This window comes from Carassius gibelio, chromosome A4 (assembly GCF_023724105.1).
Source record: "Carassius gibelio isolate Cgi1373 ecotype wild population from Czech Republic chromosome A4, carGib1.2-hapl.c, whole genome shotgun sequence".
NCBI lineage: Eukaryota > Metazoa > Chordata > Actinopteri > Cypriniformes > Cyprinidae > Carassius > Carassius gibelio.
Window position 1 is genome coordinate 25,749,134 of NC_068374.1, and position 24,069 is coordinate 25,773,202.

The 24,069-nt window shown below is 37.1% G+C and overlaps 1 protein-coding gene and 1 long non-coding RNA gene across 5 annotated transcripts; both read right to left on the bottom strand.

Moving 5' to 3' along the window:
• Positions 1-6,578: 6,578 nt before the first annotated feature.
• On the bottom strand, positions 6,579-7,784 carry LOC127974852 (uncharacterized). Of its 2 annotated transcripts, none has more exons than XR_008157367.1 (3): positions 7,455-7,784; positions 7,258-7,348; positions 6,579-7,089 (listed from the first exon to the last, which is right to left on the bottom strand). It is a non-coding gene; the product is annotated as an uncharacterized LOC127974852 (long non-coding RNA). The 2 variants fall into 2 exon arrangements; XR_008157366.1 differs by having other exon boundaries at positions 6,579-7,094.
• A 320-nt stretch (positions 7,785-8,104) lies between these two features.
• Positions 8,105-16,251, bottom strand: LOC127974858 (ATP-dependent DNA helicase Q1). 3 transcript variants are annotated; one of them, XM_052578436.1, is made up of 16 exons: positions 15,955-16,251; positions 15,678-15,731; positions 15,014-15,232; positions 13,618-13,797; positions 13,422-13,528; positions 13,153-13,351; positions 12,915-13,081; positions 12,745-12,820; positions 12,286-12,434; positions 12,091-12,208; positions 11,489-11,627; positions 11,163-11,254; positions 10,859-11,075; positions 10,641-10,767; positions 9,514-9,653; positions 8,666-8,810 (listed from the first exon to the last, which is right to left on the bottom strand). In XM_052578436.1, exons 2-15 carry the CDS (start codon positions 15,691-15,693, stop codon positions 9,537-9,539), a joined length of 1,923 nt encoding a protein of 640 aa, XP_052434396.1. In that variant the 5' UTR covers positions 15,694-15,731; positions 15,955-16,251; the 3' UTR covers positions 8,666-8,810; positions 9,514-9,536. The 3 variants fall into 3 exon arrangements, 2 of the variants coding, with proteins under 2 accessions (XP_052434388.1, XP_052434396.1); XM_052578428.1 differs by lacking the exon at positions 9,514-9,653 and having other exon boundaries at positions 8,105-8,810; XR_008157382.1 differs by having other exon boundaries at positions 8,761-9,653; positions 9,755-10,767.
• Positions 16,252-24,069: the final 7,818 nt, after the last annotated feature.

Here is a 24,069-nt window from a genome sequence, read left to right on the forward strand (position 1 = left end):
AGTAAAATAACATTGCACAAGACCACTTATCTGGAAACCAGCAAAATACTGTTTTTCTTGACAATAATTTTGAATATTATTATTATTGTTATATGTATTGTTAATTGTTATAAATTATAACTATAAAATAACTTAAGTGACAAGTAATTACAATTTCTTTTAATTACTTTCGTTTTGAGAGATTGGCGTAGGGTGTCCTGATATTAGTTTATGATGGTCTTTAATAATCAGTTTCATTTGCCTTCACAAGACTCCCAGTTGTTGACCGCCGGTGTGTGAACTCTTAAAAGGGTAAAGCCGTGTTTGTGTTCACTGAAGTACATAAGCTGTGTCCGGAGAACTCATAAATCCAAAGTGTATGCAGTAAACTGAAGTGCAGAGCTCAGATATATGCCTCAAGGGCAGACACACATGGGACTGACAATGTTTCAGTACAACTGAATTTGCAGACACGGACACATGCTTCAATCTGTCCTCCCTCCTCAGCAGCAGGAAACCTCATAATGCATGATGACACCTGAGCCCAACATTGCTCCTGTCCTGAAGGAAACGCACACAAACACAAAAGCTGAAATCAATGTGTCCTCCTCTACTCCCTAAAGCAAAGGCTCTTCAGAATGCATGGATAATGCATGAAGCTCCACAGGCTCTGAGCAGGGGGTGGGACACTGAATCCTCCCCCTGGACTTCTCCTACATTACAGGCACAAGGATTCCAGTCCTTCCCTGGAAAGCATAGGTCTACAGCTCGATTCCTGGCTATTACTCATCCCCTGGAGTTATACATCACTCAGTAATAATCAATACCTCTGAAACTGATCAGAACTGAAAATATACAAATAAATAATATCACACGGTACCTTTTGAACTTTGTAAATACTTCTCTGTGTTGAAAAGTATTTCTGTAAAAGACTTCACCAGACTCTCAGAAACAGTGTGGTCAAGCTCAGATAATTCAACTTCATTAATTATTTACAAAATGGCAAGATATTTAACAGGGTGGAACCTAAAAATAAAGAGCTGAAGTTAGACATTGGGCAGCGAGGGATCTTACATCAGGATGTCAGCTAAAGGTTCCTTGTGCAATTTTTGGAGCATCTTTTAAAAATGTGATCACATAAAATTTATTTCTGCAATTTTATGAAGCTAGAATGTTTTAAAGTTAAGTAAAACAATTAAACTACAAAACATCAAAGAATTAATTAATTCTACTGCTAATACAGATGTTTGTGCTGTTGTTTTCTCATAATGATGTCACTTACTTGGAGGATGAAGTCACTAAAAACTGATAAGGCATATTACAAAAGAATAACAAGATGGAAATTATATTAAATGTGGAAAAAATGGCAACGTCAACACAAAAATTATATATATATATATATATATATATATATATATATATATATATATATATATATATATATATATATATAATTCATTGTGTGTGTGATTTTATTATTATTACTACTACATGGGGATGACAATTAATGGGGGCATTATTAATAAAAAAAATTATTTACTTTATAACAATATTATTACTAAATATATGCAAATGTTATATATTAATAATAGGATTTTTTTTATTAATCAGCTTGCCATTTTGTGTAATGTAATACTGTAATATACATGTATTCCATCGATTTCAACCGAACCTCCTGATCAAAATGGTTTTTATAAGGACAGAGAGGAATCCCTGATGAATGAATGGACTGAAAAACAGTAGCAAATGTAGCAAATGAGACTAAGACACAGAGTAAATACCGTGGTGCAGTTTTATTAAAAGTCTATTTACAGAAATGAAGAGTCGTGTTCATGGTTCGTGATTCATTCTGTGTCATCTTTCGCTATGTTCCTGTGGAGCACGTCTCCAATGAGTTTCCGAACCCCTACCGTGTCACTGATATCTAAGGTGCACAAACACACACATCCATAGTTTTCTGCTCACTTGGTAAGGATTCTCAGCTTTCCAGCAGGATGCAAAAAAACTGAAGATAGTGTAGAAACAATCTTTTTTCAAGCCTGCACCTGTGTGTATGTGGGTGTGAACAGAAATGTACCAAAAGCACAGCGGAAAGTAATTATAAATTCAAAAAAGGAGCACAAACGGAGACCTTTTATTTATTTTTTTTAAGAATCCAGTTTAGACTCTAAGATATTTTGGAAATGCCACGAAGAACACTCATCGGAGCTCCAAAAGCCTCAATATTGATTCGTGCCTATCTTAAACATCCCGAAGGTGACTAAATGTATAAATAACTTAATAAATAATGAATAAGAATAAATAAAAAAATTAGTAAAAAAAAATCCAACATATTACCAATTTATTAGTAAAGAAGACATTGGCTTTATGTGTCTCATTTGGCATGAATCTCCACCTACAGTTTATTCTCCATATAGTCACCCATCTTTTGTGATTCCTCTCACCTGCAGGCATCCAGGGTGGCTGCGTCCCATGGCACGATAAGCTAACCACACATTGAAAATCAAGTTTTGGGAGCACATCAGACTCAGAAGATGAATAATTAACAGTGGCCCCAGGAAGTCGAAACTGGCTTTTCATTAACAACTGTGCATGTGGCAGAATGACCCCTTCAGCCCACTCAAACGCTTTCCAACACGAAGGCAAATTGTGCCGCATCTCAAGAAACTGAAATGATGTGACACCAGTTCAAAAAGAGCGGCATCTGTGCCGGGTTATTTTTACACCAGAGATCTTTTTGTCTGCCAGGTTCCATTTCACACAGTACAATTCTAGACTGGAGTTTAATGCAATAAAGTCTGTACAGTTATAAATGTATTCCGATTTCACTTATGCATCCTATTTTCCCTGCTTCTCCAGATGGTCATGTGAGCACAGTTGAGCTCTACAAACAATCCCACAGACAGACAGATGTCCACTCACTCACCCACTCCCAGTCTGTGAAGCAGGTCTGGATCCTCGGGTCTCTCTTCCAGCACACTCTGCAGGTTGGTGGGCTCCATTCTCTCCAGCTCCATACAGATCTTCTTGTTAAAGCTCACGTAGACCAGGCAAGGGCTGTTCCTGCCATCTTTACAAGCATACTGGCCTAATGAAGAAAACAAGACCATGATATAGAAAACATTTTACATTAAAGATTTTGGGACTGATTTACTAGGAGATACACAGAACAGTGTTGATGAGAGTGGAAAGCTCTACAGGAGATCTATTGGCAATCCACAAATTCAGGACCAGAGAGGCAGCCAGGTCGTTTCCATAATGACCCACGCAATCTACCAAGATCAAACTATCGCATTAATGTTGAATGCAAAATCAGTTAAGAAATGCTTTGCTGGGTGTTAGATAGTAGCTCTAACACTAGTAAACTGACTACTGCAAACCTTAGAATATCACGTTGATTTATTTAAACGCTCTCCTTTCATAAAAATTGCATCTGAAGGGGAAAATCCTACAAATGCATATGGAAAATAATAAAAAAAATAGCCATGTCCGTGTCCTTTCATTGTTAATTTTTTACTGCATCTTAAAACAATTTTTTTGTAACTCTAGGGTTTGCATGAGGCAAGTTATTAGTAAATACAGCCCTATATTACTACATGTCAAAATATGAATATATTAAATCATATTTTAGAATAAATATTATAACATATATCATTTTTTATTGTAAATCTATATTCATATTCAATAACATTTATCATAATAACAATGTTATATTAATATTAAATAAACCGTATCATCAACCAGTAATTAACATAATAAGGATTAAGTCAATAATAGCAAATAACAATGCATTTTAATATATCTGATTTTATAATACGGATATCCCCAGTCCTGGTTTATGATTGGTCAATACAGTAATATAGTAGCAGTTCAGTAATATATATTCATTTTATATTCAAATTTAAATAATAAATGTTTAATGAAAATGTATTCTTGTTCTTTACTGCACATATAAATGTAAAGGTGTATAAACTGTTCTCACGGTTTAGAAATGACGGAGGCATATCAATATAACATCAAAAATGAATGTGGTTGAGTAGTATACGCTGATAGCTATTTGATTTACCACCTGTTGCTAAATGATTAAATCGGACACAAACGGTAGTATCAAAGATGGAAATGTATGCAAAAGCTCTGTTTACCACACTTGCTACTTAAAAAAACCATTGATCAGCACTTTTCAAGCCGATGAGCTTGAATTAATACTTATTCAATCAAACTACACCTCTGCATTTTTAGTGTACACTTTCAAATGGAAATTACCAATCAGGAATTGACCGGGGTTGTATGGACAAGGCCACGTAATGTTTCACACGGTGTCTGATCTGTTTAGCATTAGAATATGTTTTTCTCCGGAGAGACCTTGCGTGAAAGGGCAGCACCCCTCGTCGACATTCCCATCATACAGCAGACTCACAGAGACCGGGCCTGAATTATAATGAGCGCACGCTGCCTCCACATTTGCTTTCTGCATTTTCACGAGAAGAAAATTAAGACAGGTGTATGAGCTGATAAAACACTATCCGTATTGTGTGAAGCTTTGTTGTACATGAGTCAGTGCCTTTCAGTGTCAACATGAATGCAAGTCATGATGCTTCTGTGTGCAACACATGTCTGTCAATTTAATCCTCTTAATGCAACAATTTCAATACATCACCGATGTGCAGCACAGTGAGAAAAAGACTGAGAGGGGGGGAAAAGGTGATAAGAAGAACAGGAAGGTACAAGCAGAAGTGAAAGAGAGAAGTATAGAAATGCCAAAGTGATATTTTCCACCCTGCAGATTTCATGTTTTAACCTATTTTAAAATTAAGAGAAAAACAGTCTTCTTGTTCAGTTTTACGCATTTTAATGCTATTTTTACAGAAATTTTTAAAGAAAAATACTGCTTTATAGGAACATATTAATTACATGTAAGCACATTTACATAAGTAACAAATAGAAAATAGAACAAATACTAATTTTAATATTAGAGATATTATAGATATTATATATCTCTTTTACTTTTTATATCTCTTTGATTGAAAATACAGTAAAAAAAGAAAAAAAAAATATGATTACAATTTAATTCTAAAGTAAATAAATGCTTTTAATATTTGAATATATTTTATAATGTAATTTTTTATTTTTTTGGGGGGGTTTAAAGGTGAATATGATCCTAAAATGCTGACAGATTTGGTAAGATTCAACCTGATAAAGACTATATGAGAAGCTCACCAGCACAGAATGCGTTCACATTTTCATCAAACTGGAAGTGGACCACCATACGTGCATGATCGCTGATGTAAGTTTGGCTGTCCCAGGCACAGACCACCTCTTCCTCTCTCCCATCACCCTGAATAAACACACAAAAACGCCACAGGTAGTGCAGGATTTTGTATTTTTCTGGTAGTAAAAAAAAAAAAAAAACGTTTTAGATACATGTACATAAGAAAGCTCTAGCATTTCTTCGCAGATGAAATCTGGTTTGATATTTTCAAGTCTGCTTTATTGTCAATTTCCACATGTACAGTACATACATACAGAGAATCGAAATTGCGTTACTCTCAGATATTTTGTATGCAATGCAATAATTATTTTTAAGAGTCATTTAACATTGACTTTATAATTTTTGGTGCCATAATCACACTAACAGTGACCAAAAAAAAGCTGGTGGTCCACTTGCACAGACCACAAGAGCTTCTCAGAGCTGTCCATGAGCTGAAACACCACCATTCAACAGAAAAACAACCACAACAGCGGATGAAAAACAACAACAGCTAACCAATCAATAACATCAATCCACTGCTGTCCAAACAAAAAAACACTAGGGTTGTGGGCGTGAAAATCAAGCACAGACTTTAAGAGTAAAAAAAGCCCAGACTGACCAAAAAACAGAGTGGAAAAACAAAGAGTGTTGTTTTGGTCTGTCACACCGGGGTCGTTTTCTCCTTACATCAGATAACCTCTGACATGTGCTGGTGGACTAATATCTGGCCTCACCATCTAGTGTGCAATGAGCAAACAAGACGAATCATCCTTAAAACCTACAGAGAACAAAAACAACATCCTTCATTAAGTTCGTTGATTAGCGATGGACCAATATTAAAATAAATATAAATATAATCTTAATATAAATACATTATATGCACAATTTCATATTTCATTTTACATTTAATTACAATAAACTAAATGATTATATTAATGTATATAATTTTAGTTAGTTAGATAATTCTAAACATTTTATATAATTATAAAATTTGTTGATATGATTGAACATATATAATATAATATAAATATTATATATACACAAGAAAATAATAAAAATTATTGTATTATATTAAAACAAATATACACATAAATAATTATATATATATAATTTATTTTTAAACATTTTTGATTATTATTTTTATGTTATTGCCAATAAGCAGTAAATGTAGCCGTTAATTAAATTAAACAATTTACTATTTTCTCAAAGTAAATTAAAAACAACATAAAAAGCTAAAATCAGTCATTTGAATTTAGACACCAAGACATTATAATGTACAGAATGAAATTGGATATTCATTTTGGTATTTGCTAAACTTGAATAAAGATTTCTGAATATAAAATTATGTTTTAGATGACAGCAAATTTAATGGGGGAGGGGTGGTTAGCATGCACAATTATTCATCAAACAATGACGATCCTTATTTATGATGTCAAAATGCAAGGAAACAATCTGAACTGCTGGTGACTGAATCTTATTATTTAATCTGCATACTTTATTCAGCCGGCTGCAAAGTTGATAAAGATATGCATGTGCAGTATGCAATCTAAATATGTGACAGCATGCTTTCTCAGAACCTCTGCAAATGCTGCCTATCAAATGAGTGGACACGTTCTTGTTATGGATGCGTCCGGTAGTAAAATGAAGGACAACCTCTCTGGAAGGACATACACAAGCAGAGTTATTCCAAAAACCAGTTCTGCTCTGGATTATTCAGCACTGCTATAACATTAACCCTCGTTGTGATTCTCTCACCTGCTAAGAGTTGCTGTGCTTTCATCCCTAGGTCCTGCAGCGCCCTCTTGTGTCCATGAGCACCTCAGAACTGCATAGCCACAGCCGGGCCAATTCAGGGAGACCTTCTGGACTTGGGTTAACCAAAGAAGAAGGAAGAGAGAGATAATTACCCTTCCTTTGTTGCAAACATCTCAGACTCCAACACATGTTAGCTAGAAATAAACACAGCATTATCAAATATATTCATCATGACATTACTCATAATTAACCAACTGAAAGGTCTTGCTACTCACCATGCCCACACATGTCCTCGTGATCCAGGGTTTACAGTCAGTCATCATTTTTATAGATGTACAGCTTCCTACTAGTGTCTCCCAGCACCAGCTCTTTCAAGTGCAGAAAAACAACAACACGCACTACCTCATGCTACTGAATCAAATATTTCTGAATATGTAAGTTACAAATAAATGCAAAAACACTTGGAACTTACTGAGTCGTTATCTGCATCTCCAAGACAGATGGCGTGAGGAAAGATAGTTCCTGTGAAGTCTAAACTCACCCGCTGCATATATCTAACCGAGCGCATGGCCTTTTCGATTACAGACCAATGACTAAAATGTATCAAACAGCAGCTCAAACAGATCGCTTGAGCAACATTTCCCATCCTGAACAAACAAATGCACATGATCTGTTCGGGCTTCGTCGTTTCAAAACAAAAATTTCACCGTAGGTCTAATAGATCTGAAGTGGGAGGTTTTTACCATTTTTAACCATTGATGGTTTACTATTAATGCATTGCTGACACAAAAGTCAAAAGAAACTAATACTAAGTAACAAAACACAAATAATACTAATATAATATAATATATATATATACTTTTCTGTCACTGATTTTCTTTTGATGAATTATACATATGCCAACTGAATATCATATGTCAAAAATAAGACAATGAGCAACATTCAAAGGAGGTTTGCTGTATAAATGACTCCAAATGAAATCCGGCAACCAGTCATGGGTTAAATTTAATTTAATTTAATTTAGAAACATGTGAAATATGAGGGTAAAATTACAGTAATTTGTTTATTTATTTATTTACCACAATAGCAGTTACAGCTGTCTAAAAGTAATCTTAGTCAGAATTAACCAAATAAGTTTATTTAACAAAAATATTTACATGTTCAAACTACTAAGAAAAAAAAATGTAGGTCAGGTTTGTACAACAGAAATCATAGGGGACATAATTCACTGTATGAGCTTTCTCCTCATACTAACACGAGTCCATAAATTTCTGGCACCTTTGGCTATGGTCGTCTTCAATGGGAAACGGAGACTTTTGAAGGGCTCTCTCATACACGTCAGCATCCCAGGCTGGGAGCTTTGCAAGTGCTCATGGGAAATATAGTTGATGCGTCTTAACTGTTTGCTATAGTAACTGCGCAGATGATGTAGCTCCTCCACAGCAGCTGCAGAGATGATCGAGAGCTCAGAAGGAGCACTAACCAGATCTGCCTCCGCCTGGTCAGCATCAGCACCACAGTTCTGAGGTAACGGTTGCTTTTGCCTCCTTTTCGGCGATGAAGACTGCTGTTCGGGGGAGTTTTTAAGACCTTTCTCTTCTTCACTTGCACAGTTCCGATCTTCTACGAGGTTGACCTCGACATCAACCTCAAATACTGAGGTTGGCTTTACATACTCGCCTGCTTCCCCAGCAAGACTTTCAATGTGGTTTTGAACGAGTCGCTTCTCCATGTTTTGGTGATCTTTATGGATTTTAGTTTTGTTATGCCTCTGAACAGCCATGTTGGACACATCAATCAAAGCTGTCTCAACTTCCTGTGTCTCATCCTGAGGAAAAATAAGCAATTACTAGCTTTTATTACTTATAGAGCTGTCTTTAAGAGAAATGCAGAACTACAGGGGGAGTTACTGGTCCACACAAAACATTAAAAGCACGGTTCACCCAAAAAAAATGACAATTATCTCATTACATACTCCACTTCCACTTGTCCCAAACCTGTATGACTTACTTTCTTCTGCTGAACACAAACAAATATATTTTTCAGAATGCTGGTAACCAAACTGTTGCCAGTAGCCATCGACTTCCATAGTATTTTTTTTTTTTATAGTTACCATTAGCTGCTTGGTTTCCAACATTCTTCAAAATATCTCCATTTGTGTTCAGCAGAGGAAAGTCATTCATACAAGTTTGGAACAACTTAAGGGTCAGTGAATGATGACAATCTTAATTTTTAGGTAAACTATCCATTTAAGATGGTTAGTTTCAATTATAAGGTTAATTTTGTCTACAACAACACAACATGCAAATCAACACACCGTGTAGCATATTAAGCATTTTTATAGCCAAGAAATTATATATGAGGTTTAAAGTGAATGCAATAAACATCACGATAGGTTACTATCATAGACATGAGCACAAGCAGGAAAAAAAGAGAAAGAGGTAGATGTTCCCCCTCAATAAACTCTTGAATATTTCTTAGGCAATGTCTACATGCTTTTGTTTTGTGAAAATGGAATAAATGCACTGTACTTTTTGGTTCTTTTCCTTACGAACTAGGGAAGACTCTTGACTTTCTTGGCCACTGATTTTTTCTTGTCACTGTCAGCCGGTCTTTTTCCTTCTACTTTGGCGCTACTTTTCTCCCGAACACTTTCTGACACTTTCTTTACCTGGGGGGGGCGGCACAACAGCTCTTTACCTGTTGGTGGGCACTATAAAAAACGTTATTTGGATAGGTCAGCACTAGAAACTGTAGGAACACAAGAGATACCAGAGGTTACTACATGTTCAGTGAGGGATCATGTAGCTACAGCGACACTCCCAAGAGAAGAGGTTTCACTCATGATGCGAAAAGGCTTGTATTAGATGATGTAGCTGATCCAACTACGCCATGACTGCTGGGACAGGGTTGTTTAGAGGGTGATAAATGCATAATCTGTGAGCCATTTAATCGGAAATAAGTCCAATTTGGTTTGCAATCAACTGGGCCACAATGATATTCTGAAATCCTTCACTTTTGGAGATAATGTACTTTTGGAGTGGTTTTCTCTGATTTCTCAAGAGAAGTTTAGAATACAGTATGATCTCCAGTATAAGTCTAAAATAAATAATTTGTAACTTTTTTTTTTGTGTAGGTTGGTATTAACATTACAATGTTGGAAATCAAGCTAAGCAAACACTTTATGAATGTGTTAGTTACTAGTTATTAAAAAGCATTTAAACTAAGTGAACTGTGATGCAGCCTTCAAATACTCTGATGGCATCTACCTGAAACACAATAAGACTAGAAGAGGAATAATAATAATACAGATAAACACAAAAGATCAGCAAATACTACGGAACTGAGACCTAAGGCCAGATCCAATACATATACTCTCAAATTTGATACACAACTCTTAATTACACGAATGTTCGGTTAAAATTGAGCAGACACAACAAATATTTTTGTTACCAAGTAGCATAAATGTAATAAATGAAAGAATTTCGGAGGAGTTTGGATTGGATCTGGCCGATTGTCACTACTGAAAGAAGTTGAGGAAAGAATTGGCGCTCATCCAACCATTAAGAAAAGTTGAAATCTAGAATTTGCTAGAATCATTGAAAAACAGAAGAAAAAAAACAACAGGACCACTTGCACATGATTTGTTGACTCTTACAGTAGCATGTGACATCACTCTCCTCATCTTCATAGTGATGGAGTGATTGCCATTTTTCAGGAGAGCTGCCTTACGGCCCAACTTCAAGTAGAAGTGTGTTGTGTAGGGAGTGAAGCTAAAGTCCTCACTTATGAATAAAGAGAACACAGTTAAAGAACAAAACTAAAAAGCCAAAGTAGTTCACATAATTCTACTTGAGCTTTCAAAAAGCGAAATACCTGAAGTAGCCATGCAACAAAAGGTGGATGATAATAGACTCAACTTCCACGCGTGACAGGGACGTGACCTTTATCGTTTTGCGATGCTTAGCTGGCCCTTTTCCCATCCAAGCGTCACAGACTTTCAGAGGGGTCAACTTTTCATCCATAGAGCTGGCCATTTCTACTATGGTGACAACATCTCGAGCGTGTGTGGTGATGTCCATTGTGATGTAGTCTAAAAGAAATAAATCTCACCATTGAATTATTCACCCTAATGACAAAAACTGGTAGAGTTAGGTTGGTAGAAACGAGAGACTCTTACCATTGCCGTGCCGACAGACGTCGCACATTTGGTTGCACTCGTCATCATTCCAAACTTCATCAAAGTGAATGGCCATCATAGCACGACGACACCTACATGCTCACACAAGAGTCATGTCTTAAAAAAATACAACCCTTAAGCATATAACCGAAAGGCCACATGAAGCTGAAGTAGTTTTAAAAGTCTGAAACATATGACATAACGTTTGCCCATATTTGCAGTCTGGAGATTTCACGGAAAATCGCTTGGTATAGGAGGCAGAAAATGCCTTCGTTTCAGAAACCAACAACAGTGGTATCCTGCATATCGAGTGTATTTTGACTCACCGGTCCACATTTTGACAATATGCCACCATATTCTGTAGCTTCTGCTGCCCAGTGTTCTCCATCACAACCATTGTGCTTAATCTGAAGATGTCTGCAAACCCGAAGAATACTATACAATCCGCTGAGCCATCATCCCTTCCTGGAATCCACAAATTAATGAATAAAGTACAAACATTACTTTTAGATTTCATGTTAATGGAAACTTTTTACAGTTGCACGGAAAGCAGAGAAATATTTCCTTGCGCACTGCACCATGTATCAGATTTATAGCAAATTATTAAATTTGGTTTTAAAACATAGGGCTTGTTTTATCCGTCGGTTGTTCACTGGACGGAGGTAGATCGGAATGCGAGAAAGGGGCGGGGTTTAAACATACAAAATGATTGGAGAAGTCTGGCACCACTGCAGACAAGTCTGTCATTTCACTGCAAGATTATGACATTTGTATAAAAAAAAAAAAAAATTAAACTGCATGGATGAAATGTTCACAACATGATAAATACAAATAATTCTGAAAATAGACATGGTGAATTTTCATTTCATGCCGTGTGGTTTAGTGTAAAGTAAAACTTCAACATTTAAAGTACCAGGATGATGCCTACCTGCACGTCCACTCTCCTGATAGTAATTTTCGATAGATTTGCTGATGGTGTGATGGATAACAAATCGCACATCAGCCTTGTCAATGCCCATCCCAAAAGCCACAGTGGCAACGACCACCTGCACACACACAAACTTTACATTACATAGGGGCATATTACAAAAACAGTCCCCAACAGTAACCCTGTATGTGTGACCTGGATCTTCTTGGAGGACCACCGCTGATGCACCAGAGACTTGTCTGAAGGCTCCATGTTGGCGTGGTACGGCTGAGCAACAATATTCCTCTTCTGCAGGTCTGTAGCGACAACTTCTGCATCCTTCTGGGAGAACACATACACGATTCCTGGAAACAGAACATATGTTGTGTATTTTCATTTCGTGGTTTTCAAATAAATACTTACTAAATGATTGGTGACATTTGGAGAGCATAAAGACCCGTTCACACGAAGCACAATAACTAAAGATAACTATATTACCATCAACTGCAATGCATGAAAACGTTCTGTTAATTAAGACTATATTCTGATTTTTCATTGATCATCGGCCGGAAAAAGTCACTCTGGAAGGGAATAGAGCAGAAATAGAGCAATTATTACATCTTTTTAGTTATAGTCCCTGGTGTGGAGGGCCATTTAGCAATTAAATTGATTTACCTGACTGGTTTTTGTATCTTTCTTTAATCAGTTCTGCAATTTGGTGGGTACAGTCTTCGTTATGTTTAAAACGAACCTGTATAAATGATGAAAGATTACAAATTCTGATCTGATTGGCGTATTCTGCCCTCTTCTAGTGATGATAGGAGCTAAATAAGCGATGTGTATACTTCATAGTAAAGGTTTGGTCTGTTGAACGGTGCTGTCAGTGTGATCGGTTCTTGAACACACAGAATCTTCTGGCAGTCTTTAAGAACGTTGCTGGTGGCTGTGGCAGTCAGTCCGACCAACGGGACTTTGGGGAACTGGCGCTTTAGGATACCCAGGAGCTTGTAATCTGAGTGAAGGAATAAATGACAAATTCAATCATGGGATACAATACTCAGTCTGGGTGAAAAAGAATCTCACCTGGCCTGAAGTCGTGCCCCCACTGACTGCAGCAGTGAACTTCATCGACGGCGATGCGTGCCAGCAGACCCATGTTGTAGGCCTTTTCAAGTTTGGACATCAGTAGTTTGCTCTTGGCGATTTTCTCTGGGGTTACATAGAGCAATTTGAAGGGGCTGTTTTTATCCGTCATCCCTGCCAGCACCTGCTTGGAGTCCTCCTGCAGATGAACATGACTATCAGCACCTGTACGTAACCCAAAGCTGTCCAGTACTTCCGTCATACTGTACCTTTGTACTGGAGGCATTGAGAGTTACAGCCGGGACATTAATGCACTTCAGATACATCAGCTGATCCTCCATTAGAGACACCAACGGGGCAATAACTAACGTAAACCCTGATAAATGCAACCAGACAAAGAAATGCACAGGAATTAACATTCAAAATACATTCGTCACCAAAATATGTATATGTGTGAGGACATACCCTTAGAGCAGAGGGCTGGAAGTTGGTAACACAGGCTTTTTCCTCGTCCAGTGGGCATTACCAGGAAAAGGTCTTTCCCTGACATGCTGAGATTTATGGCCGCCCGTTGCAGGGGGCGAAATTTGGAGAGCTGGAACACGTTACACAGCTTGGCCTGAGCTTCTTTAGACCATGAAAAATCTGATGATAGAGCAACAAACATAAAAATTACACAGATCACACATTATATCTCTGTAATTTCACTTCATTACACAAAACGTGAACATTTAGCAATATACACCATGGGGGCTAGACTGCTCAAAAGTTTGCAGTCGAATATGATTTCTGAATGTTTTTGAAATATGTCTCTTACTGTAATGCATGCGCACCAGGGTTTTATTAGTTTATTAGTTTTATTGTGAAATATTACTATAAATTTAAAATAGCCGTTTTCTACTTTAAAGCTGCAGTAGGTAACTTTTGTAAAAATATATTTTTTACATATTTGTTAAACCTGTCATTATGTCCTGACAGTAGAATATGAGACAGATAATCTGTGAAAAAAATCAAGCTCCTCTGGCTCCTCCCAGTGGTCCTATTACCATTTGCAGAAATTTATCCGCTCCCGGTAAGAAACAACCAATCAGAGCTCCGGTCCGTAACTTTGTTTGTGTTCAAAATGTAGAAAAATGTATATAATAAGCGAGTACACCATGAATCCATTTTCCAAACCATGTTTTTAGCTTGTCCTGAATCACTAGGGTGCACCTATAATAAGTGTTTATATTCAGACTATTTTAGATTGCTTCGGGGGTACCGTGGCGGAGTAACCCAGTACCTTTGTGATTCTTCATAGACATGAACAGAGAGAAGTAGTTCCGGCTACGATGTTCTTCCGCAAGACGCAAGCAGTTCTGTTTATTAACCGCTAGAGCGTCAAAAATTCCCTACCGCACCTTTAATATTTTTTAAAATGTAATTTATTCTATTTTCAGCATCATTACTCCAGTCTTCAGTGTCAAATGATCCTTCAGAAATCATTCCAGTATGCTGATTTGCTGCTCAATAAACACTTATTGTTTTTTTTTATCTCTGTTGAAAACATATTTGCTTAATAATTTAGTTGAAACGGAGACATTATTATTTTTTTTATAAAGGCCATAACTTATAAATGTCACTTTTGATCATATTAATGTGTTGTTGCTGAATATTAGATATCTCACTACCACTACATACAGTATTTGTTTAAATATGGTCCAGCAGAGTCTGGTTCTCTCTGAGGTTTTCACCTTCATTCAGCTCAAAAGGTTCTTCTTTGCCACTGTCACCTTTTGTTCAAAGCTGCTTTGGGACAACATGTACTGCAAACAGCACTACACTGCTTCTTTAAACCATGATAACTGTGATTGAGTGATACCTGACTCCTCGTAGTGCTGTAGGTCCTGTTTGCTGAATGACGGTTTGGGAGGTTTGCTGGATCCAGAGGGCTGGGCCGAGCTGCAGGCTCCCTCCAGGATCTGCAGAAGTTTGTTCTTCCTGGAGCTCAGCTTGGTCTGTTTCTCCAGCAGCTCGGAGATCTGCAGTTCCACCATCTCCAACTCGGCCTCCACTGAGTCCAGTTCTGCTTGAGCATCATCTGCAAAGAACAGGACTTTCTTTAGTCTTGTTCACTATGATTGGATACGTTCAACTAAACTTGTACGCATCATTATTGGGTACCCTTGTCCATGTACTCATTTTCTACAAAACACACAAGCCCTTAACAGTATCCCCTTGAGATTGCAGCTATGACTGCTGTATAATTCCCCGTGTCTCTCGCCTCCACATCTCTAATGAGCCAAGCTTCACAGAGAGATGTAATGATGAACGTCACACCAGTATGTTTACCTGCTTCACTCCTCAAGGGAGCATTAAGAAACATCCCGACAAGTCATTCATCCCACAAATGCATACTTTTTACTTAAAAATACGAATAATATAATAATAAAATAATTTAGTGCATTTACACCATGAAATAACCAAGTAGGTTTAATAAGATATACGAGTTTAAATAATAAATGGAGGAGACAACAGAAACTTACCAATATTATTTGCCATTTTATGCAGCTCTTCTTCAAGATCACATATGAGGATGACTGTAGGAGACAGTAAATCAGTATGTTTGCTTTCTGTAGATCTGATTACTTTTCTTCACCGGAAAATTGTCTTTGTAGTTACCATCTTTTATTACTACGCTGTTGCTTGATGCTTGTAAGAGTTGCATTTGATAATGGGCTCAAGCAATGGAATACACGTCATGTTTCTGAACGACTCGAGCATCCTCTAAAGTGTCCAAAAGCGATATTTCTGGGTACTCACCCTTGAGTGATCGTAACTCTGCTTCTTCTCACTTTTTCTCTTGTTTGCTCCAGATGAAGTCCTCGTTGCCCCACGCGACCATTAACAGGGAAACTGACCAATCACGGGATTGGAAATACAAGCGTCCAGACAAGACAAAAGGCTTCTGAGCATTAGAAGAACAATCCTACTGTCGTCAGTCCACACGGAATAACTATGACTAAATGTACTCCTTTGTGCATTTCAAGGAGGATTTACTGTGGGTAGTAAATTGGTTTTAGGTAATAAATATATTAGAAATGAAAAGTGGCAGACCAGGAAAAGGATTTTTATTTTTCAAAATAAAAGTCAGTGTATTTTGGTGTTATGAGAATGTAAGGATTCTCCCGAATATGGTTATGAATGCATCATTCATTAAGTTATCTGTCAGACATATATGCAATTGTAAATTTCAGTTTAAATGTAACACATTGCTGCAAAAATTAATATTCTGTATACATTACAAAAATGCACATTCCATCCCGAGTAAACTTTTACCTAATGCTGAAATCTGTATCCAACGCTTAGTGAGATACCATAGCATTCAGTTAGACAAAACTGATTGTCTTGTATAGTATAAGTAGTCAGTGTCAACAAAAACATCCATCCATATTCCATTCTGTCCATCCCACAGTGTTGCAGGAGTGCTGGAGCCAAAGTCAGGAAAAAACCCTGACCAGGTGCAATTAATCACGTTACCCCATCATTTCTAATTATATTATCCATTATTTTTTATTCACATGTTTAGCCTATAATAGTTTTAAACATTTAATTCATTCAAATGTCTATTGATAGAATTATAATCAGCTGCACTGACAACAATCTCCACAAGAGGCAGCTATAAACCAAGAAATAATTTAATATGCTAATCCAGATCCACAGACCCCAAAAAAGATGTCAGCTCTTCAAATTAGGTCTATGCTATGAACATTAACGATGTGTAATTAAGAAAATAAATATGCACATTACTAAAGAAACAGTTCACTCAAAAAAGAAAATTATCTGAAAACATTATCACCCTCATGCCATCCAAGATGTAGATTAGTTATTTTTTTTATCAGGGTAAAAAATAAAAAAAAAATGTCTGAATCAGTAGAGAAATATGAACCAATCAAGCAAAAACATTTCTAAACCAATGTGTTGATGGATTTTAATGTAAGAGGATAGGATGTACTTTTCACTCCAGGAAGCATTCTTATGGGCTATGACCATTCATTATTGCTTGTTTAATGTTTCCATGTTGCGGCAAGCGTTACAGTACTGCCTGTCTTTTGTACTTTCCTGTATAACCACTCTGGACCAGAATACCTGCTCCATATGCATCACACACACACACACACACACACACAAATGAATTAAAGACAATTCTCTGCTTAAAACTGGCTTTAAAGGGCAGTCCTTTAATAAAACTTCAGCAATATGCTTTTCTTTGAGAGACTAAGTTCCCTGTATCCCTATCTGGCCAGTATTTTCAGCTCTCAAGCCTCAGCTGTTACATGCAGTCAATGCGACACTTATTTTTCCATTAAACACTGTTTGGGTTCAGTGTAATCAAAAGTCATTAATGACAGACAATCGTGCATCTATAGTTGAGGCGTCTGAATGTACAACCGCATTGAGAAAGGCAATGAAGGTCCAACACAGAGGATCTGTTCTCACAAGTTCTTGGCCCTAGCAGATGTGCTCTGTGACATTTAAGCATTGCTTTAGAAAAAAAATCCCCCTTCTAATGATCTGAACCGCAACGTTGAATGAAAAATGAAATGAATTGCCATTGGTGCGCTGAATTGAAGCTTTACTCTCAATGACAGCGCAGTACATTGGAAGATAAAACCAGTTTTACAGGCTTTAAATACACCTGAAGAGAAAATCTATCCCTGAGTCAGTGTATGCCACTTAAAGCATTAAATGCATTCAATTTATCAGAAGTTACAGTTATTGTAACAAAATGAGTATTTTTTTTAAAATATACTGGGTAACACTTTAGAATAAGGTTCCATTAGTTAATGTTAGTTAACTACTTTCGTTAACATGAACTAAGCAAGAACAATCCTTCTACAGCATTTATAAGTCTTAGTTCATGTTAATTTCAACATTTACTAATGCATTATTTAAATCAAAAGTTGTGCTTGTTAACATTAGTTAATGCACTGTGAATAACCATGAACTAACAATGAATAACTGTATTTTCATTAACTAACATTAACGAAGATGAATAAATACAGTAATAAATGTATTATTCATTGTTTGTTCATGTTAATTAATACATTAACAAACATTAACTAATGGAACCTTATTCTAAAGTGTTACCATATACTGTATATACTGTGAACTTTCTCTTTACCAAAGAATCCCAAAACTGTAACTCTGATCACACAGAAAAACATTAAAAGTTATATAAAGATATATTAAGATATATTAATGTTCAAAAGTGCAAAATTGTAATACTTGAAGGCATGGTTTATCAAACAATTTGAATTCTGTCATTTACTCACCTTCAAACTGTTCCAAACCTTGATGCATTTCTTTCTTTTGTTGAACACGAACGAAGATATTTTGAAAAAAGTTGATAACTAAACAGTTGACGATAGCCATTGACTTCCATAATATATATATATATATATATATATATATATATATATATATATATATATATATATATATATATATATATATATATACTTTTATATATATTTTAACGTCAACTGTTCAGTTACCAAAATTTTTCAAATATATTTTGTGCTCAACAGAATTAAGAAATGCATTCAGGTTTGGAATAACTCGAGGGTGAGTAAATAGTGACAGAATTTTCGTTTTTGGGTAAACTTGCCCTTTAAAATAATAAACTCAAAGTAAAATCAACAGTAATTGTGATGATCTTCTTAATAAGGGAATGTAGATCATTGCATTAATAGTGTCTTAATAAGGGACAATAGATCTGTGCATTCATATCTCACTTCAATGAGAGGAAGACTACTGAGAGAATTAAAGAGAACTCTGTTTTGACTTATGGACTCTGCACATTCTCCACATGTGGACTGTTTCACAGCCTTTGGCTCCGAGTCCACAGGGGTGCTGAAGAATCTGCACTGGCCCTTCCTCTGCTATTGTACGAGCTTTTTTCCTACACATAAAGACTAGAGAGAGACAGCCGAGGAGAGGGGGCCGAGAGGGGGTCAAGGGAGAGTGAATGAAACGTTTTGGAGGCTTTCAGCGGTGCAGCTCGAGAAGGAAGGATGAATGAGTGAGAGAGTGACAGAGAGGGACATGGAGAGAAGGAAAGAGAGAGAGAGAGCGGGGGGTCGAGCGGGCAGCCACATGGGCAGTTCTCACTCGGGATAATGAGAGTCTTTTCTGCGGCACTTAACCTCCAAACGCCACGCTGGGAACCTACAGCCGCACGAGCTGGTCCACATAACAGCCACGCTTGGACACGCTCGCCCACCGCTTAATCAAATTTTACACCCAGCGCGGTGCCCCCCGCTACACGTGGCCCTGACAGCCTCTCTCCCAGGATCACGCTCACCCAGAGGCCATGGAAAAAAGAGAAAAGGCATGAATGCTAATGAAGATGAACAAAACCCAGCACATTTTCTGCAGGCACAAGTGGTTTTCTGCAATAGCATGAGACATAGAAACATGTTGCACAGAGCTTAACGGGGAAATTAATGGAAAATGGCCCAAAAATGTTCTGAATATATTTTTCCAAAGCTACTTTTCACTAAATAATACCAGTAAATGATAATATTTTATTTCCAGAGCTCTATTTAATTGTCTGCAGCACCTATTGCACCCAGCAATATTTTTTTGCTTTTGTTTAGTTTCATTGGCCAAGCAAAAATAGACTGACAATATTGGGTCTAAAAGAGCTTAATATGAGCTTCTTTTAAACTGAACAGCTGTATAAATTCAACATCAGATTCATAATACAAGGTAATACATTGATTATTAGTCAAAAAGAATTTGGAAAAAATCCAGATCCAGGCACTCAGTAGGATGCAAAAGTTAAAAAGCCTTTATTATTTAATAGGGCTAAAGCATAAAACACCAATGCGTATCACCCCACTGGCCTTCATCAGGGTGTTGGTAACAAACATACAGAATAAAGACTTATAGTTGCATTGATTTCAGGTGTGCCACTCTGGCACTTGCAACATAATTGATTTGCCACTAGAGGCAATAGATCAGATCATCTCTGATACCAGAGGTTAAACCAGACAGGACCAAATGAGACATCTCCAAGTGGAAGAACAGGAATGACACTACTGAAAATATCCAGTGCACTCCACACAATACACACCAAAGGTCAATAAACCAGTTAAACGTCATAATTCTTAATAAAGATGGTTCTAAAACAACATACATACTGTACAAAATTAGCAATTGGGTCTATTGTATTCAAAAAACAATATACTGTCCCTATAGAGACACAACAATTATAAAAAGGGTGAAAGGTCTAAATCTTCATAGAGACCTGGATGACTAGTGGCCTTCAAGGAATAGATCCAATATGTCTCCCTCTGTTTAAGGCGTTTGATTATATCCACACCCCTGGCATCAAGGCAAATAGCCTCAATGCCCACAACTCATAAGGTCGAATCCCTCCCATGTTTTGCGTCTATATAATATTTGGCCATTGGATAATTCACATTACTAGCCATTAGTTTGGCTTTTCAAAAGCTACTTTAACCAAAGGTATAAAAGCTTCTGGAGTATCTCAAAAGCTTGTAGTAGTGATCTGTCTGGCAGTTTGAAAGTAACAATGTTGGTGCAGGCATGAGAGGCAGGAGAGATAAGAAACAGGGTGTACTAGCCTCAGGGCATGAATGTTAACAGCAGCACTTATGTGGTCATTCTGAGTAATAATCAGCATACAGAATGAGTGATGAAACACTCCTCTGTGTATTAGAGTGAGCCCAGTGCAACAGGTACCTGCTGACCGTGGCTTGGTGGACGGGGACGTCCCTCCATCCTCTCTTGAGCAAACACAAAGACATGTTTTCTCAGCATACTGCCGTTAATTTCTCTTCTCACTCAAATCATCCCCTCTAATTCCTGATCGTCTCCAAGTGAGTGTTCGTGTGCGACTGGGAAGTGATGGTTTCACACCCTTCCCTTAAAACCAAATTTAAATCTGTGTTGATATTAGAGTACAATTTTAAATGGATGCTCTGAGTAAATACAACTTGACCTCTATGGACAGTATCTGTGGCATGCTGTCAGTTACCACAGAAAATAACTGTGATTTGTATGTCAGATTGTAAAAACAAGACATACAACACAAAATATGCTGACATAAATCCTTCTACAATGGATCTCTAGGGGGCAACTGTGTATCTTATTGACCTCTGTTAACAGTTTTTTTTAACACACACACACACACAATATATATATATATATATATATATATATATATATATATATATATATATATATATATATATATATATATATATATATAGAAGGGTAAAACTAAAGATAGATACAGATAGATAGACAGACAGAGAGTTGACATGGCTCTGGAGTGTGTGTGTAATGGCACTGTAATGGGTCTCTCCCACGCAAGACTCTTTCAGTGCAGCTTCCGACTGTTTGCTTTGACTCTGGACTGAATGCACAGGAGCCGTGTCTGTTTATCAGAACTCTGTGATACGATAGGCTGCTTCCAGTGGCACACCTCCTGTAATGCACAAACATAAAGACATTTGTTTGTACTGTCCAGTGCTCGATCCTAGCTTGTCCTCACCTATATTATCACCAGTAACTCCGATCACAGATAGATTAATTTGTCATGTGACACCTGCAAATTATGTCACAGATTTGCTGACACATCCATAGACACAACCTCAATGTTTCAACAGGCAACGCCCCCCTTGTGCATATCGGTCAGTATGGGCCTGCTGATAGCCTCTGCATGTAGTTTAACCAGTAGAGGGTGACATTTTTCAAGTTCCTTTTCGATGTTTCCAGGGGCAACCTCCTCCATATTCCTGGTTGGGCCCTCCTCTCAGAGGCCTAGCTTCTCCTAATCCTCCTCCCCTAGTTTGTGTGGCGACAGCTCAGACGAGCAGGTGACGCATTGACAGGGAGCAGATGGTTCCCCGTGGAGGTAAGCATGGGTAAACAATAACGGCATACTTAACACAGAGCCGTTCTTTCTAAACTCTAGTCTCTCTCCTAAACCACACACACACACACACACATACACATAAACACACACAAGTGCATTTGAACTCTCAGGCTTCCCCAAAACATAGACATAGCCCCCCTTCTCCATTTTCGCCCAGCTGAAGCCCTCTCCATTCCTTTATAGCAAACACACGCACACACACCATCACACTACCCTAATCACAAAAACATGATCATACTCACACACAAGACTAATGCGCTGCCCTTTCATCACAGGCACACTAAAGAAATGCCGGCCTGCTTTCTCCGTGGCACGTGCATTCGATGTGGGATGCAGAACACGGATGCCATATGGATTATAATATTAGCAGATACTGAATCTGGAAACACAATCAGGTTGAGTAAAGAAATAAGGAGAACGTTGGCAGGTTTAATGGAGGAGTTTGGTAGAGTTGTGGAAATAAAGACAAGAAAAAAAAAAGGATTTTTTTTAGGCTGTTTGACAAAACTCTTCCTCTGTCTTTATTATATTCCCTCTTAATTGTTCATTGTGGGTCTTACTCTTTTTTCCAGTAGGAATTACTGTGTCGGAATAATAATTATCATAATAACAATAATAACAATTATATAAATATTAACATTTTCATTAATATTTGATACACTTTTTTAATATGTGATTCAATTACACAAGCTGATTTCCGGCTCATTTTCTCAATTCTTGAGGAAAAACAGGAAGGCAAAGTGAGCTCTTATACTAAACATGGCAATATAACATATGCATTATCCAATAGTAAAGCTGCTGTCCTTTTGAAATTCAGATTCATGAAATGAAATTCAGAGGTGATGTTTTTGAATGAATCTGTCAAGTTGAATGATTAAAAGAATCACTCATCTTTGCCACCTGCTGGTGTAATGATGTAATCTACAAAAAGAGTACCCAAATGAATGTGAACAAGCATTTTGGTGAACTGAATCAACATTTTTAGCTTTGAGTCTATTCATAACTTTAATTCTCTATATACTAAATATACTTAAGGGTTAACAACTCTTCTTATTGTTAACTAAAGCTAAAACAATTACAAATCGCTTTAAAGAAAGTTAAAATAAAATTATAAATAGTAAAATAAATTTATTTATTAATAATAAACTACTAAAAGCTAAAACCCATATAAAATAAAGCTAAACATTAAATATCAACATTGGAATTAAGCTAACAAAACATGTCTGGACATGTAAGGCCCTGCAGTAAAGAGTTAATTCTTTATGTGAAGAACTCTCAGACCTAATTAACAAGATATAATAACAGTTTTCTTTTATTGTGTTAAAGCCAAACAATTTTTGTTATCTACTAGTAATCTAAGAGTAACCATTCACCGTTCATTTAGTGTGGCACATAATGTGCATTTCCTTAGGTCAAACATGTACATCACGTTTGGGAAGTATTATTATGGAGATCAGCTAATGTATGATGAACATTGCATTCTGGTTTTAATTGACTCGTGTGGAAAGCACAAGCACACCTCTAACTTTTTTTCTACATTCTCTCTCCCTCTTTCATAGCCACACTTTCTACCAAAGCACCTGGAGATCACAAAAAAAAAAGAAGAAGAAGGATGGGGCCCCCTTCCCATCCCCTCCCAATTCACACACATCAACCAACTCCACACTGCATCTACCTATCAATACAGTGAGTGAGGACCGCGGGAGTCTGTTCGGGGTGGGTTACGCTGAGCCTGAGGCTTTGCCATACACCCTCACAGCCAGGAGCCATTGAAGTGCTCTGGCTCCATAATGGAGTCACTAATAGGTGCCCATTCAACAAGGAAAGTGTTTTCTGAAAAAAAAAAAAAAAAAAGTAAAAGGAAGGGGAGCAAAAGAGAGAAAAAAAGTTTTAGGGGAAACAGCAATCACTATGTATGCTGCCTTGAGTATGTAGAATTTATTCAGGCCTCCTCCCACAAAAGCCCC